This window comes from Seriola aureovittata, chromosome 13, assembly GCF_021018895.1.
Source record: "Seriola aureovittata isolate HTS-2021-v1 ecotype China chromosome 13, ASM2101889v1, whole genome shotgun sequence".
Classification (NCBI taxonomy): domain Eukaryota; kingdom Metazoa; phylum Chordata; class Actinopteri; order Carangiformes; family Carangidae; genus Seriola; species Seriola aureovittata.
In genome coordinates this window covers 5,776,940-5,792,304 of record NC_079376.1, presented here as the reverse complement: position 1 = coordinate 5,792,304, position 15,365 = coordinate 5,776,940, and the positions used below count along the sequence as shown (strand labels likewise).

The window sequence follows — 15,365 nt, the reverse complement described above, 5'->3', positions numbered from 1 at the left end:
GATTTTTTAATTAACTAGCCCAAGAAAAACACATACTGACATCTTATCTCCAACAGATCTGTTGAACAGTTTTTGTTTCATGAGCCTTGAAGCGCTATGACTTCATACTTTTCTTTTTATCGTGGGCGGCCCCCCGCTGGGAAACACGACCCCTCAGTCGTTCAGAACCTCCCCGTCTTCCCTCTGTCAGCGGCGTATTGATCCTGGATACATCGCTCAACCTTCCCCCTCGCAGATTTGAAGTTCTTACCCTCTCGGGGGAATACATTATTCCAAAGACATGCCAAATCCGCTCAGGATCTGTGCAGGCAATAATGGAGATGTATCACACACACACACACACACACACACACACACACACACACACACACACACACACACACACACACACACACACACACACACACACACTCAGACAGGTTATCCGCTAAGTCTCCTGTACTTATTAGGATCCACTTCTTAATGGAGCGATTGAACCTCCTGAGGAGAAGGAGTCCGGAAACAACTGCTGGCTGGCACACGGTTTTACGGTGCTGGCAAGGGTTTCACATAGAAACGGGGGGTGGGGGAAACACACTGTCAGACACCTCAGATTCTTCCCTCCGGGGCAGAACTTTCCCCGTAAACACCATCGCTCTAACTTTTTCTCGTTGGCTGGATGTGGATACGGTAATCCTCACATTAACGTTACAAAGAAAGGTGCATGCGTTTATTATCTTTACAGTCATGATGATAAGAATCTAATTTGATTCCTGAAAGTTAAATTGGTCACAGCTCTGATAATATTTACAGACTCCTCAAGGAGTCGTCCGTCCACTGCCAGGCTGACAGCAGAAAGTCAGGAGTTACATATCTCCTTTGCTGTTTTGTGTAAGAAAAAGATTTCTGAAAATATAAAAGCACCAGAATGTAACATGAACATAGATGAAGCAGAGTGATAGAGGTCACATGACTGAGGTCACTGTGGTCATGTCCTCGGTGATGTCTCTGAAAACGTGTGGGGGTTTTATGAGCTGTGGAAGTTTACGATGTGCGATTACAAACATATTCCACATGTGGGGTATTTTAAAGTTAATTACCTTAATTTAAGATTAAATTGCTTAACATTTGACTTTATAGGGGAAAAACAAATTAATTTGAGTATAATGAGGAGATTTTGTGTTTTCGCCAATTATACCTGGCAGTGTAGAGAAGGCTGTAACAACGGTTACAATCGTATAGAAGTTTACAGAAATTATAACTCAGAAGTTGAAGTAGAGATAATCAATAATTTTATGCAACAATTGATGAGATGACGACCTGTAAGCGAAAAGAGGCAATGAGGTTATTGCAGGTTAAAGTGCTTAAATAAGATGTGAAAAAAAATCAGAAAATCTAATATTAAGAAAATGTTCTTTTGTTGGCGAATCAAGAAAATTCTTATGACTGATGATCGGAGGATTTCGCCCTGGTTAAATAAATAAACAGATTCTCTGATTCAAACATAATGATAATACAGCAGAGACACACTGGGGCCGTGTCCTCGTTTGCCTCTAAGATAGTTTTTTCCTTAATAATCGATCCGTCCAGTGTCGTCCCGCTGCCTCCTCTGATGTCAGGGCAAAGTAATTCATAAAAGCGGCCCTGGCTGTCAGGGCTGTCAGTAAACAGGCCTCGTGTGCAAACACTCGCTCACAGAAGCACGACCTGCACATCCTGACTCTCCTTTTAAGGCAGCTCGCCTGCTGCTCCTGGTGGAGCCCCCCGGAGCACGTCTCCGACCGAGCCAAGTTTCCTCGTGATCCCTGGACAAAAGGAGGCTGGAAGCAGCCCTCTGTGAGGAATGCGGGTCTCTGAGCTATGAAACGGGGCGGGAGGGGACGTTCGAGTCAATGTAACTGTGCGTCCGTGCGCTCTAAAAGGACACCGCTGCGAGGTTATGCTGCATTTTAAATCGATTTGTTTCCTCGGAGGGAAACTGATAGTGGTGCAGTTTGGGCTGATTCATTACAACGACATGGATTTCATTCGATTTTTTTAATATAATCTACTTTAACTTCATCACTTTAGAACACCGGTCGTTTACATTTCCAAGCCTAAATCCGCTGCACATTTTCCAGACTTTATGCATGTTGCTTAAATTTCTTGCCTCTATTTTCTCTATAAACCCTTCTCTCTTGTTTTCAGTGAGCTTTCCTGACTACGTGTTGTCATGGAAACTCCGCTTCGCTCATGCATTGCCAGTCCAGTGATGAAGGACTGACAGGCCATGTTGAGGAAGTGTTGTGTCATGGATGAGACCTTCTGTTTCCCCCCGCTGGGCTTTTTGTATTCTCACGGGAGCCTCGCTCTTTATTCCCTTCAGTCTCTGTATGTAGGTTGAGAGTCTAAAATAACACGACTGTACACTGCTGTTCTATAAAAAGACTGTGGTGCAGGGAGAAAGGTGCCCCGACACCTGACGACAGGTACTAAATGATGTGTCCTTGTTAGTCGTCACTGTCGCTCTCCAGAGTCCTTCCTGCTGGAAAAGGACGTTAGATTATTAATTTTGGTGACATCTGGTGACATTCACACAAGCCCAGACAGTTTTCCAGAGGTAGCATCATGCACTAAGCGGTCCTGTTTTCACTGGCTTGCTGCATTGTTGCTGATCTATTGCTTCATCCCCAAAAAATGACTCACTCGGGACAATCCTGCGTAGGCAGTGATGAATATACTGTATGTAAATCAAATATATCCGTTTTAATTTCATGGAGCACACACACCAGATACTCGTGCGTTGTGCGGTATAGATGACTGAACACCAGCGAAGCTCAGTTTACATTTCTGCGTCTCACACTGTTTCTCCCCTCGCCCTCGTCATCCAGGCAGAGACAGCGGCCAACAGGATCTGCAAGGTGCTGGCTGTCAACCAAGAGAATGAGCAGCTGATGGAGGACTATGAGAAGCTGGCCAGTGATGTGAGCACACCCCGATTTTCCCTACAATTGTCCTGCACCTCCACTATCCCCTCTCTCTACCTCTATTCTCCTTTTTTTTTTCTCGAGTCATTCCCTCACCTCCCAGCCCAGGGGTGTCTGTGCTCTGTACAGGTCCAGGGTTAGAGACCACGAAGCTGGTAGATCAAGATAAACAGGCAGCCAGGAAAATACTGGAGCTTTAAGTCTTCAGCACACAAAAAGAAGTCATTTATATAAGACTATAAACATGTTTTTGCCTGTTTTAACTCATTTAAAATCAACTGCAAATGTGTTTTCTTCAACTTATTTTCAACTACATGAATATACAGCAGTTTTTCTACCACTCAGACGACCAGGTCATGTCATTACAACATGAAAATTTAGACTAGATATTAGTTTATCACAGATGTATCAGTGATGCTGCACATGTCAGCCAATAAACAGAAAACTGCCACTGAGAATCAAAATAGCTTTGATGTGGTTTTGAAATAGTGTTTATTTTTCAACTGAAAATATCCAGAACTTTGTTAAAGATTTTATGGATTTATGTTATGTATTCATCTAAAGAAGGAATATTGGCTGGTGTGTATTTATCAGATTTACTAAAACTCTCAGTCAGGCTACAGCTGTTATTTTTAAAAAGTTATTTTTTGCTATAGAAAATTGTCAGCCAATGAAAATGACAAATTGTAGTAAATGGGATGAAACATGCAAAAACACGGCTGTGGATCTTTAAATCAGACACAAAATGTTCTCTTTTGATTGCAAGAAATTAGTAAAAAATTTGCTAACCAATTATCTCAACCTTTATTTTTTTTTCACACATTAATCACATCCACTACACCTCATTTACTTCCTCTCTATCGTTCATGATTCTGCATTTTTCTTCTATTTGCATGATTCTCCTTTGCCTCTCTGACCTTCTTCTTTTCCTTAAACTTGTTTTTCCTCCATTTTCTTCCTCTTATTCTCACCCTTTACCACACACACACACACACACACACACACACACACTCTCCAACACACCAACATCAACACCCCAGCTGCTGGAGTGGATCCGTCGCACTATCCCCTGGCTGGAGAACCGCTTGCCGGAGAACACCATGCAGGCCATGCAGCAGAAGCTGGAGGACTTCAGAGATTACCGCCGCCTCCACAAGCCGCCCAAAGTGCAGGAGAAGTGCCAGCTGGAGATCAACTTCAACACCCTCCAGACCAAGCTGAGGCTCAGCAACCGGCCCGCCTTCATGCCCTCAGAGGGAAAGATGGTCTCGGTAGGTCACAAAAAGTTTGAAGAAAAAAGGACAAGGCAAGAGATTTTGTTGAAGAGTTCCTGTACATGAATCATGATGTCAGCGTATATATGAGCTCATTTTAACCCGTGTCTCACTTGGTGGCTTTGAAGTGTCTGTTTTTTAGCAGAAGATGTGACCAACAGACTTTTAGCCCCGTTAACCAAAGACTGAAATTGTATGAAGTTGTATATGTAAAGAGTTACACAACTGCATGTTTATATTATTTTTTTGAAAACATCAGCAAAACAAGTTGTTTGTCAGAGATTTTGTTTTTCCCATCCAGTTTAAAGCTGTGATGATCAATATTTTTACATTAAAGGAGCTATTTGTAAGTTTTGCTATTGCTACATAGCCGGTGTTAGCATTAACAGCTGTTTACTTACCAGTCTAAAATAAACATTTCAAGTTTTGAGTTCACCATCAAACTTCAATCCATCACTCACCAAGAGCTGTTTCCAATGGTGAAAAGAAACCCTCTTGTTTTGCTTCTATTTCTATCACTTATTTTCTTTTGCTGGAGTTAGCATGCTAACCAGCTAGCTCCAGCCCAGTTGGCCCCTCAGCTCTATGTAGCATTTTGGCATATTTCAGCTAATAGTTTTGGTTTTACAGGCACAGTTTTACAGTTTAATAGTCACTTGTGGGTCATAGCTCTCATAAGCGTCGCAGCAGGCAACAGTTTTAAGTGGAAAAGCCCTGAAAATGAACCCCCCCTGTAAGCTAACTGTCCAACAGCAAACACCAATTTAGCAAACATGGGGCATTTAGCAGCTAAAGAGCCAGGTATTTTTCTCAAGAGTTGCTGGAGGCCAGAATAAAGTGAGTATTGGATGCACATTCATCAGGCAGCCGGAGTGAATAAACAACTGTTTCACCATATCAATTTTAGTGAGGTAATAATAGGTGGGTGTTGTTTGTAGGTTATTTCCATTGCTCACAAGTGGCCAAAAGATCTGTTAAAGCAGGTTTAGCTTTAGTTTAACATCAATAGATGTGCACATATGATATTTTGTTTTGCTCACAGCATTTTCCCCCCTTGTAGACGTTGTTTATTTCCGCCTGTTTTTGGCTAGAATAAATCCTTTGGTACTCTCCTTTGCGTCACTCAGGACATTAACAATGCGTGGGGAAATCTAGAGGGAGCAGAGAAAGGCTACGAGGAGTGGCTCCTAAACGAGATTCGCAGGCTGGAAAGACTCGACCACCTGGCGGAGAAATTCCGCCAGAAAGCAGCTATCCATGAAGCTTGGACTGAAGGTACTGAACATTTTAAATGAGCTGAGAACAGCTCACTGTCTCTAACACAAAGATCCAGCAGGCTCCGGTGCTTAGTGTCATGTGCCTCAGGCCACAGTGAAGCGAAATGGAAATTACAGCCTATAAACATTTACATGTTTGAGATGTTTGCTTGTTAAAATACAGAATGCAATTATCACCTAACAACAATTTTGAACAGTTCAAAATCAAGACACATTGATTTGATATTTTTTTAAAAACTAACATTAACTGTACTGGTATGTTTTCTGTGTCTCTCCCTGCAGGTAAGGAGGAGATGCTGCAGAAGCGTGACTACGAGACGGCTTCTCTGTCAGAGATCAAGGCCCTGCTGAAGAAACACGAGGCCTTTGAGAGCGACCTGGCTGCACATCAGGACCGTGTGGAGCAGATCGCTGCCATCGCACAGGAGTTAAAGTAAGAGACGACAAAACAAGGCCAGGGTCGATGGGATAAAGGATTGTGCAGCAACCTTCTACGGCTCTAAAAGACTAAAATAGAGAAAGGCCCTGGAAACTTTCTTTTTAAATCTTAGACATTCAACTGATTCAGATACACAAAGTGATTATTTTCACGTTAAATTTTCAGTAACTCTCTCTTCCATGGTTGTATTGATCATCTCACTATCTCTCTACACTGTCGTTGGGGATCTAAAACTTTATTATTTCCAGAATTTTAGGTTCACTTCATTTGCAGATGTAAATAACGACACACCAAGAAATTGCGACACAAACAAACCCTTTAGGGATCCATAGAAACATTTCACACCACAACAAAAGACAAAAACTAAATATTAAGATAACGAACAAAGTCACAGCTGGATCATGAAGGCGTTAAAGTGCATCAAAGAAAGATGATGGCACAAAAACAACCTAATGAATACACAAGCTTTATTGGGAATTAAAAGCATAAATGATAATTAATCTCCTCTGCTCTTGTGTGTTTGTGCTCCAGTGAGCTGGACTACTACGACTCCCCCAGTGTAAACGCTCGCTGCCAGCGGATCTGTGACCAGTGGGACGCGCTGGGAGCTCTGACCCAGAAACGCAGTGAGGCTTTGCAGGTGAGAGGGGTTAAAACAGACTCTGGGATACTCCTTAGAGAATTTACAATAAACAAGTTACTGAAGAGTCAGATTTCCAACTTCTAAATTCACTCACTTTGCTGTCCCTCTTTCTAAATCCCCTCTCTCTTCTTGGTGTTGCTTGGAGCAGAAATAATTACACATTTAGAGATGAAAGTTTTCTCCCGCACAGCGAGAGGCTGTGAAGAGACTGGTTGATTTTCAGGGCTCCTGTTGGCCTCGAGAGTCCTTTGAAATCGGAAGATTTTATCCATAAAAATATAACCCCCTCCAAATCCTTCTATATGCGCCAGCTCTTTGTAAGAATCTTAAATAAACCGCAGAGACTGTAAATCCTTGAATTTCACCCAGCAAGTCTTTTAAGGTCAATAAAAAGCCTGTGAGTTTGCGTGATAACCTTTTTATTTATGCTCAACAGAGAACTGAGAAACTGCTTGAAACCATCGACCAACTGTACCTTGAGTTTGCCAAAAGAGCGGCTCCATTCAACAACTGGATGGAGGGCGCCATGGAGGACCTGCAGGACACCTTTATCGTCCACACCATCGAAGAAATCCAGGTGAGCGCGGAGAGAGAAGAACAGAGGAGACTTTATCCACTCTGGAATGAACGGCTGTCACGTTATGTATGCTGGTTAGCTTAGCTTAGCACCAAGACTGGAAACAGGGGAAACAGCTAGCCTGGCTCTGTGTGAAGGTAATGAAAATGACAGATATGAGAGTGATCATGATCTTCTCATCTAACTCAAACAAATAAACGTATTTCCCAAAATGTCAAACTTTAAACTTTGTTTTCTGCTTCAACATAAAGCAGGGAACCATAAGAAAGAAATGCATTTCTCACGTTTATGTAGTTAGGTATACACGTTAGTAGTCTGCACAGTTTGTAAGATTTGATCAGTTTGAGAAGAGTTGTCCTTGTGATTTTTAAATAAATACAGCAGTTCTCTGTCAGTGGGACGTTAAGAGAGAAAACCACAAGCTGTCATTGTTTCATATTCTAAAATTCAAGAAGAGGAAGGAAGCCAGTTCTCTCTCAGATGTAAAAAAAAAAAAAAATGATGATAACCTTTAATGTTGTGGTTGCGGTTTGTATATTTATTTAATATCTTGATGTTTTGCGTCTCAGGGATTAAGCACAGCCCACGAGCAGTTCAAAGCCACGCTGCCAGAGGCGGATAAAGAGCGCCAGGCCATCCTGGGCATCCACAATGAGATTGCCAAGATTGTGCAGACCTATCATGTGAATATGGCTGGCACCAACCCCTACACCACCATCAACCCACAGGAGATTAACGCCAAGTGGGACAAGGTAATAAGATCAATCACGCGCAGGGAAACACGACTCAAGATGTTTTTTTTTCTTTTCTTTGTTTATTCAAGGAAGATCTAATGTGATCAATGTGATAATGAAATCTGTGGCTCAGCGCTTTGCTTCACATTAATGGTAGTGGGATTTAGAAAGTGCCAAATACTTCCCATAGGTTTCTCAACTCTAACTTGCCCGTATCAACTTCCAGTAATCATCAGTCAAACCAAACCTCAGGCCACAAAGACTCTTCATGAGAGATCTTGATAGGAATGAAAAGGAAAATTAAGTTTTGGATGAGGTATAATATATTATTCAAGTCCTGAGACATGTATGATGGAAAACAGGGTTAAGAGCAGGATCAATTTGTTTTGTTCTGATGTTTTTTATTCATTTTTTTTTTACCATTTTGATTCTACAACATCAAAAATCAAACATGCAAACTTGTATTTGATTTGGGTTTTCTCTGCACCGCGCTGCAGGTCAGGCAGCTGGTGCCTCAGCGCGACCAGGCTCTGATCGAGGAACACGCCCGGCAGCAGAACAACGAGCGTCTGCGCAGACAGTTTGCCAACCAGGCCAATGTCATCGGGCCCTGGATCCAGACCAAGATGGAGGTCAGTGCGAGCAGAGGCAAAAAAGACAAACGACCGTGTAACAAGTTCAGGAGGAGGCCAGCTTTTAAGATGAATCACCTACCAGGGCAGTCAGTGTGAAAACAAGGCAGCTCATTTGTATTTTCTCATCATGCGTTATTGCAGGAAATTGGCCGCATCTCCATCGAGATGCACGGCACCCTGGAGGACCAGCTGACGCACCTACGCCAGTACGAGAAGAGCATCGTCAACTACAAGCCAAAGATCGACCAGCTGGAGGGAGACCACCAGCTCATTCAGGAAGCCCTCATCTTTGACAACAAGCACACCAACTACACCATGGAGGTAAAAGCTGGATTCAAGGTCTCCACACATGCGACAATCAAACCTGAAAGAAAACACGTCTAACTTCACGTCACTTTGAAGTAAAACCCCCATTGATGTGTCGGACGTGACCATCTGACCTGGCTGTGTCCTGCAAATACTTTAAGCTTTGTTGAACGGCGCCTTGGTTGCAGATGGTCGCGGTTTGCCACAAAGTAGAAAACAATGGGTGGCAGCATGTTAGGACGACCACAGGAAAGCCTTCAAGAGTTTAATACAAAACTCTTCTGACATGGCAGCTCACCATCGAGTCTCCGGCGTACAAAATTAACTTTTCGGCTCATCGGCCAAGTGCTTAACTCTGAAGCCCTGCCTGCCAAGAACGGTTTTTACTGGCCAGAATAATTCTTATGAATTTTGTCGCAGACATTCTGCACAACAACAGAAGCACTTTCAAAGCTGTCGTGTGGGTGTGTCTGGAATCAGCTGCTGAATGACGAGAGACAAAAGCCACTTTTACATTTTGAATTAAATTAAATTGAATTAAAAAGTAATATTTTTGACTGCATTACATACTGTACATTTCTTGGTGACCTCTTGTGCCCTATCCGTTGCGGTTTAGCCAATGTCAGACCATTTAAAGTGATATTCTATTTTTCTTATTGTCAGAAAATCCCAAAACCAGCAATGGATTGATCGACTTTATCGAATTTAATTTTGGATAGACAGACAATCTGTCTATCCAAAACCTGATATATCTTATTCCTCTGTGCCATAGAGCTCCATTGTTGTCCAAAAACCATTAACTATAACTTCTGGCACTCTATTTTATTATGAGTCAGTTGCACAAATCATATGTGCATATGTGCTCTGCTTTAGAAAACCAGTTTATACTTAAGTTTATATTTCCGAATCAGTTTTTAAAGATTTGTCTTTTCAGTAGGAACCAATGGGCTTAAAGCTGAGAGCCAGAGACAAGCTGCTGTAGAAAAGTCAGACAGTGTTGAGACACGGACTAACAAATTGTGGGTTTTTGTCTTTACATGAGATTTCTTGACAAAAATCTGCAATGTTGACTTATGCTATAGCTGTTCTGGCAGTAGAGAAACAGGGCACAGCTGTCACTATTGTTCTCAGTGTGAAGGAAGATGGTGGCCATCAGAGACAAAGCAGAACAGCCAAATACCAGACTGTGCGGAATCACAGCATTCAAAGTCAAGTTTTGAAGGCTGATTTAGAAGCAATGTCAGACATTATCCGCGATAAAGACAAATAACCAATCATTTACAACCACTGTTTGACCCAAAGCTAAATCTCAGCTGAAGCTCTTGTACTCTCCGTCTCTTCCTTAGCCTTCCTTCATTGTCTCTCTCTCTCTCTCTCTCTCTCCTCTGCAGCACATCCGTGTGGGCTGGGAGCAGCTACTCACCACCATCGCCCGCACCATCAATGAAATCGAGAACCAGATCTTGACGCGAGACGCCAAGGGCATCAGCCAGGAGCAGCTGAACGAGTTCCGGGCTTCCTTCAATCACTTCGACAGGGTCAGTAGTCGCACTGAGTCACTGTGCAGACACAAAGCAGAGAGGCGACGCGCGCTGCTCGTTTACAGTCAGACCTTTTGGGTTTGGTTCTTGGCACAAAGACATGCTGCAGAGTCAGACTGGAGTAGGAATAGTTTGTGAAATATGTTGATCCACTCTCTTGCTGAGAGTTAAATGATAAAGATCAATACCACTCTCATATCTGACCATTAAACATAAGACTAAAGCTAGAAGACTGTTAGCTTAGCATAGCATAAAGACTGGAAACAGGGGGAAACAGCTAGCTTGGCTCTGTCCAGAGGTAATGAAACCTGCCCACTAGCACCTTTTGAAGCTGAGTAATAAATTGAACCTTGTTTATTTAATTTGTGCAAAAACTGAAGAGAAAAAAACAGCAGTTTGTAGTTTTTAAGGGGTGTTTGGTGCCAGACTATTTCCTGGCTGTTACTTCCAAGAGTCTCTACTAATTTTTTAGTGAGATTTATGAGTTCAGTGCTAAGCCAAGTTAACGTCTGCCGACTTCATATTTATGAGAGTAGTTATCAGTCTTCTCACCCAACTCTCAGCAAGAAAGCTGATTAAGTGTATTTCCCAAAACGGTGAACTATTCTTTTAAAGATGTATGCATCACTTTCTGCCATGTGGAGTCACAAGTTTGTCTTTTATATATTTAGACTGCATCTACAAAGCGAAGGAGTTGAGGTGAGAATATATCGTGTCTGGGTTGGTCCTGTCATGTCCGTTATCGATCCTTTAACCAGAAAACAGTGAGTGTGCAGAGTGGACAGTTTGTGTGTGATATGCATCAGGCCGTGGAGTGACCCTTACCGCTTGGTTGAAATGGGACTTACAGTTCAGTGACTCATGTTGAAAATCTCAGGCGCTTTAAGTCAGAATCAGTCACCTTTTATTGTGAAATACAAAAACGTCTAAATGAAAATCAAACACACAGCAGGTGGAAAGAAAGTTTAGACTCTAGTTCATATCACAGGTAGCTACATAATATCTTCCCATTGAAGGCTGCTTCTATAAAACCCTCTGTCTTCGCCCCCCCCCCCCCCAGACTTTAGTGTTTACACTGGGGCTCACAATGTCAGGAACAGCACCAATTATGGATGAGTTTTTATTTAGCTCCCTCTCCTCCTCCTGCCCCTCCTCCCTCTCCTCCTCCTCACCCCAGTTCTCCCGCTGACTCCACCATTACCTCATGCATTCTTCCAGAGCTGCTCTATTGTTAATCAATACCTGAGGTGGACGATCGCAGCCAACGGGAAGTCAAGTGTGGACCTGAGCTTGTGTCTTTATCTCATATTTTATTAGGATTAAGTCTCCCGACGTCCATCTTCACACTTGTTCTTAGACATGAGGGAAAAGCAAGCACCAGATGAATCTGATGGATTCTAAACATTTTTGTTATGGACTGTATTGTATTAGTGTATAAGACCTTTGATCTGACAAAACACACGATTAGTTGATTGATCAAAAGCTAATGAACAGATGAATCAATTATGAAAATAATTAACAGAACGATCGGAACTATTTTTTTAATCTAATCGGCTTTAAGTAATTTAAGCAAAAATGATCACTAATTCCAGCTTCTCAAATGTGATTAATTTTTTATTGTTTCTTAGTTTTCTATAACATCAAAACCAAAACACGTCATTTTACATTCTGAGAACAAGTTATGGTATTTTTTAGTATTGGCTGACATGCTATTGGCCAATTTTAGAAAACATTTGGTAGATTAATCGGTGATGAAAATAATAATTAGCTGCATCCCGAGTCTGTGTCTATACTTATAAACACATTATATGAGTATATGGGAAAATTAATGTGATTGTAAATGTGTTTTATGAAGCATTTCGCTCTTGACGTTTGCCTGTACAGAATAAGGTAAAGAGATACTTCTGCATCTAAGAAGAGCATATTTTGTGTTGTTAAGTACATGTGCCATCGACGATATGAATAACCTCACCACAAGGCCCAGTAGTCTGCCTGCCACACTGCACATTAACGCCTCTGAATGCCCTCGCCCAGCATGGCAGCACTGCTGCCACCGTGTGTTCACCTGCCAGATCCTAATGAATATGCACTGTGTTCTCTGTTTTCTATCTCTCGTGCATGGCCCTCCCCCTTCACCCCCCTCACCTCCTTCCCCCACCCTCACCCCGTGCATGGTGCACTCCCTCCACCCTCCTCCTTCCCCACCACCAACACCACCTCACCCACCACCTCGTCTTACCCCGTCCACCACCACCCCCCCCCCCTCACCATCACTGACACCGCTGTATGTGTTGCTGCATGGCCTGTGGCCCCCCGACGCACCGCCTGGCACTGGCCTCCCACACCCCAGGACCGCTCGGGCACTCTGGGCGCGGAGGAGTTCAAGGCCTGCCTGATCAGCCTGGGTTTCGATATCGCCAACGATGCACAGGTACTTAAACGTAGCCACACCCCCGCGGTGAGAGGTTTAACTGGTTTCTTTTCTTTTTTTTTCTTTTGCACCTTTTCCCTCCTTGTATTTCTTTCCTTTCCCCTACTCTCCCTCTGTTCCCGCCTTTACTGCTGCTCCCTCCGATCTAAATACCCTTTGTGATTTCCCACATCTTGCAACATCCCATTTGTGGATCGTTGCGGCTCTCCTCCCAAAATCTACTCTCTGCTCATCCTTTGTTCTTCCAATGACTTCCTCCGCTATCCCTGCCTCTCCTTCTCTGTATCTCTCTTCTCGTCCTGGTTTCGTTTGTCCATCGCTGACCTTGTAGAAGAGAACAGGAATCATGGATGCTGAAGACTTCAAAACCTGCCTTATCTCCATGGGTTACAATCTGGTAAAGCCATGAGTACTCTTCAAGTATGAAAGTAGGATTGTGTGTGATTGCTGAGGACAGCCGGAAATCGTAATAAATAGATGTAACTTTAATTTCATTTGAATTTGAAAACAATGTATGTACTGTATATCTTATTTTATTTTATTATTATTAAAAATGTATTAGATTGTTTATGGTAATGAAAACCTTAAAATAATGTAAAACTCACTTGTGTATTAAGTTAAGTACATGTAGGATGTCAGTCATTTGCTGAGTTGTTTTAGTCCGTTGCCCTGGGGACTGTCACCACGGCGACTGAGCTTCACAGTTCCTCTCTGTTGCCTCCAGGGTGAAAACGAGTTCTCCCGCATCATGAGCATAGTGGATCCCAACAGGATGGGCATCGTCACCTTCCAGGCCTTCATCGACTTCATGTCCCGCGAGACGGCCGACACCGACACTGCCGACCAAGTGATGGCCTCCTTCAAAGTTCTGGCAGGGGATAAGGTACGATTAGACTGCAGTCGAAGTATCACCATAAAAGAGGAGATATTTCTACAGAGAAAAAGGGAGGTGTTAAAAAACTTTTTTTATATGAAAAAAGGACTTTAAACACCTAAGCAGCACATTTAAAACCCCTATAATCTCTATTTTATATTAATGATTATTCTTATAGAACTGAATAGATTTTCATTATTTGTAGCCATAGCTTAATTTGCACATCGTACCATTCATATGTTTTATGTTTCTCTGTTTTTGGCAAAAATAAAGATGTTTGTAAGTAGCCACCAGCCACATAGAGAGAAATCTCTGCAGCTGTTCACTGTCACTAGTTTTCTTTAAAGCCACAAAAAAAGTGACTTCAGGCAACTAAAGGGCAAAATGTGTAATGTACACGTCCAACAGAAATGGGGCGATTGGTTCATCCTGTTTGAGTCCTCTTACTCGTCACCTGTCAAGTCCATTCGAGTCCAATTTTAGCACTGGTTTGTTCTCACAACTCCTGGTTCTCTTTGACTTGTTCAGTGTCTGACTTCATTTACCAGTGACTCGTTTATTCCAGCTTCAGCATTAGTGCAATTAACTCCTGTACAAGCTAGAAAGATAATTGATTCGGAGTGTGATTGGCAGCAGCAACAACAACTCTTTCACATTATAGTTTTTTTGATGAACTTTATTCATATAGAAACATAACAGAATATAATGTTGTTTTTCGTCCACTACAGAACTACATATTAGCCGACGAGCTGCGCCGGGAGCTGCCTCCAGACCAGGCGGATTACTGCATCGCCCGCATGGCCCCCTACACCGGCCCCGACGGTGTGCCAGGAGCCCTCGACTACATGTCGTTCTCTACCGCTCTGTACGGAGAGAGCGACCTCTGAACACTCTGTCAGTTGTCCTGACTGGGGACCACCAGCCTACCTGCTCCGATCACCGCCACGTCCTCCGACTGCCCCGTCACCACACTCCTGTCCTACTACGCTCATTTTTTGTATGTCTCTGGCCTTATCTTTTTGTCATTATCCTCTGTCTCCTCCTGCTCCTGCTCCTGCTCCTCCTCCTCCCACCTGTCCAGCCTCTTCCCCGCTCCTTCACACCCTGTCTCCGTTGTATTTGCTTCCCACGCAATGCAGCAGCTCTCCAGGTTTACAAAGAGGGAGAGAGAAAAAAATGTTTGTTTCTGTTTTTATTTTTCTTGTTGTCATTGTTTTTCTTCATAAAATGAATAAAGTTAACATATTTTATTATACTGAACAAAAAAAGGTATTTTTCTTCACCTGATTGAAAATAAGAGACAAAAATTGTAATAAAGAAAAATTGCTATACTTTCTCTTCTTATTCTCTGTTTGCTGCAGGGATCAATTATGGTTTTTTAATGGATTTACATTGACAGTATGCGCTTTTAGAGTTACAGATTAGTTCAGGTTAGTTTGTGGTAACTTGTTAAACAAGATTAAACAAGTAACAGTTATCTACAAAATCAGGCCAAAGAACTGACAAACACGAAAATAATGCAGGTGTTCCTTTGATCTGAGCATATGTTGTGATTTAGTGTTTTACACTGCCTTAACCAGCAAATGTGCAATGAATTAAACAAAAAAATCACATTGACAGATCAAAGACTCTTGACTTGAAAAGAAAACCAAAGAATCCAGCACATACTTGAACTTCATTAAAACAACA

The 15,365-nt window shown here is 42.5% G+C and overlaps 1 protein-coding gene across 5 annotated transcripts in view; it reads left to right on the top strand.

Annotated features, from left to right (window-relative positions):
* The window catches only part of actn1 (actinin, alpha 1), a 58,304-nt gene extending 43,297 nt beyond the window's left edge, over positions 1-15,007 (top strand). For 2 of the 5 annotated variants that reach the window (XM_056394313.1, XM_056394312.1), the window contains exons 9-22: positions 2,850-2,942; positions 3,986-4,216; positions 5,347-5,494; positions 5,779-5,929; positions 6,467-6,575; positions 7,015-7,155; positions 7,725-7,907; positions 8,387-8,521; positions 8,666-8,845; positions 10,222-10,368; positions 12,722-12,802; positions 13,134-13,199; positions 13,527-13,685; positions 14,405-15,007. In XM_056394313.1, coding sequence (XP_056250288.1) covers positions 2,850-2,942; positions 3,986-4,216; positions 5,347-5,494; positions 5,779-5,929; positions 6,467-6,575; positions 7,015-7,155; positions 7,725-7,907; positions 8,387-8,521; positions 8,666-8,845; positions 10,222-10,368; positions 12,722-12,802; positions 13,134-13,199; positions 13,527-13,685; positions 14,405-14,563 — 1,983 coding nt within the window. In that variant the 3' untranslated portion in view covers positions 14,564-15,007. The remainder of the gene's footprint in view (positions 1-2,849; positions 2,943-3,985; positions 4,217-5,346; positions 5,495-5,778; positions 5,930-6,466; positions 6,576-7,014; positions 7,156-7,724; positions 7,908-8,386; positions 8,522-8,665; positions 8,846-10,221; positions 10,369-12,721; positions 12,803-13,133; positions 13,200-13,526; positions 13,686-14,404) is intronic. The other 3 variants (XM_056394316.1, XM_056394315.1, XM_056394314.1) reach the window with 2 other exon arrangements.
* The last annotated feature ends 358 nt before the right edge of the window (positions 15,008-15,365 follow it).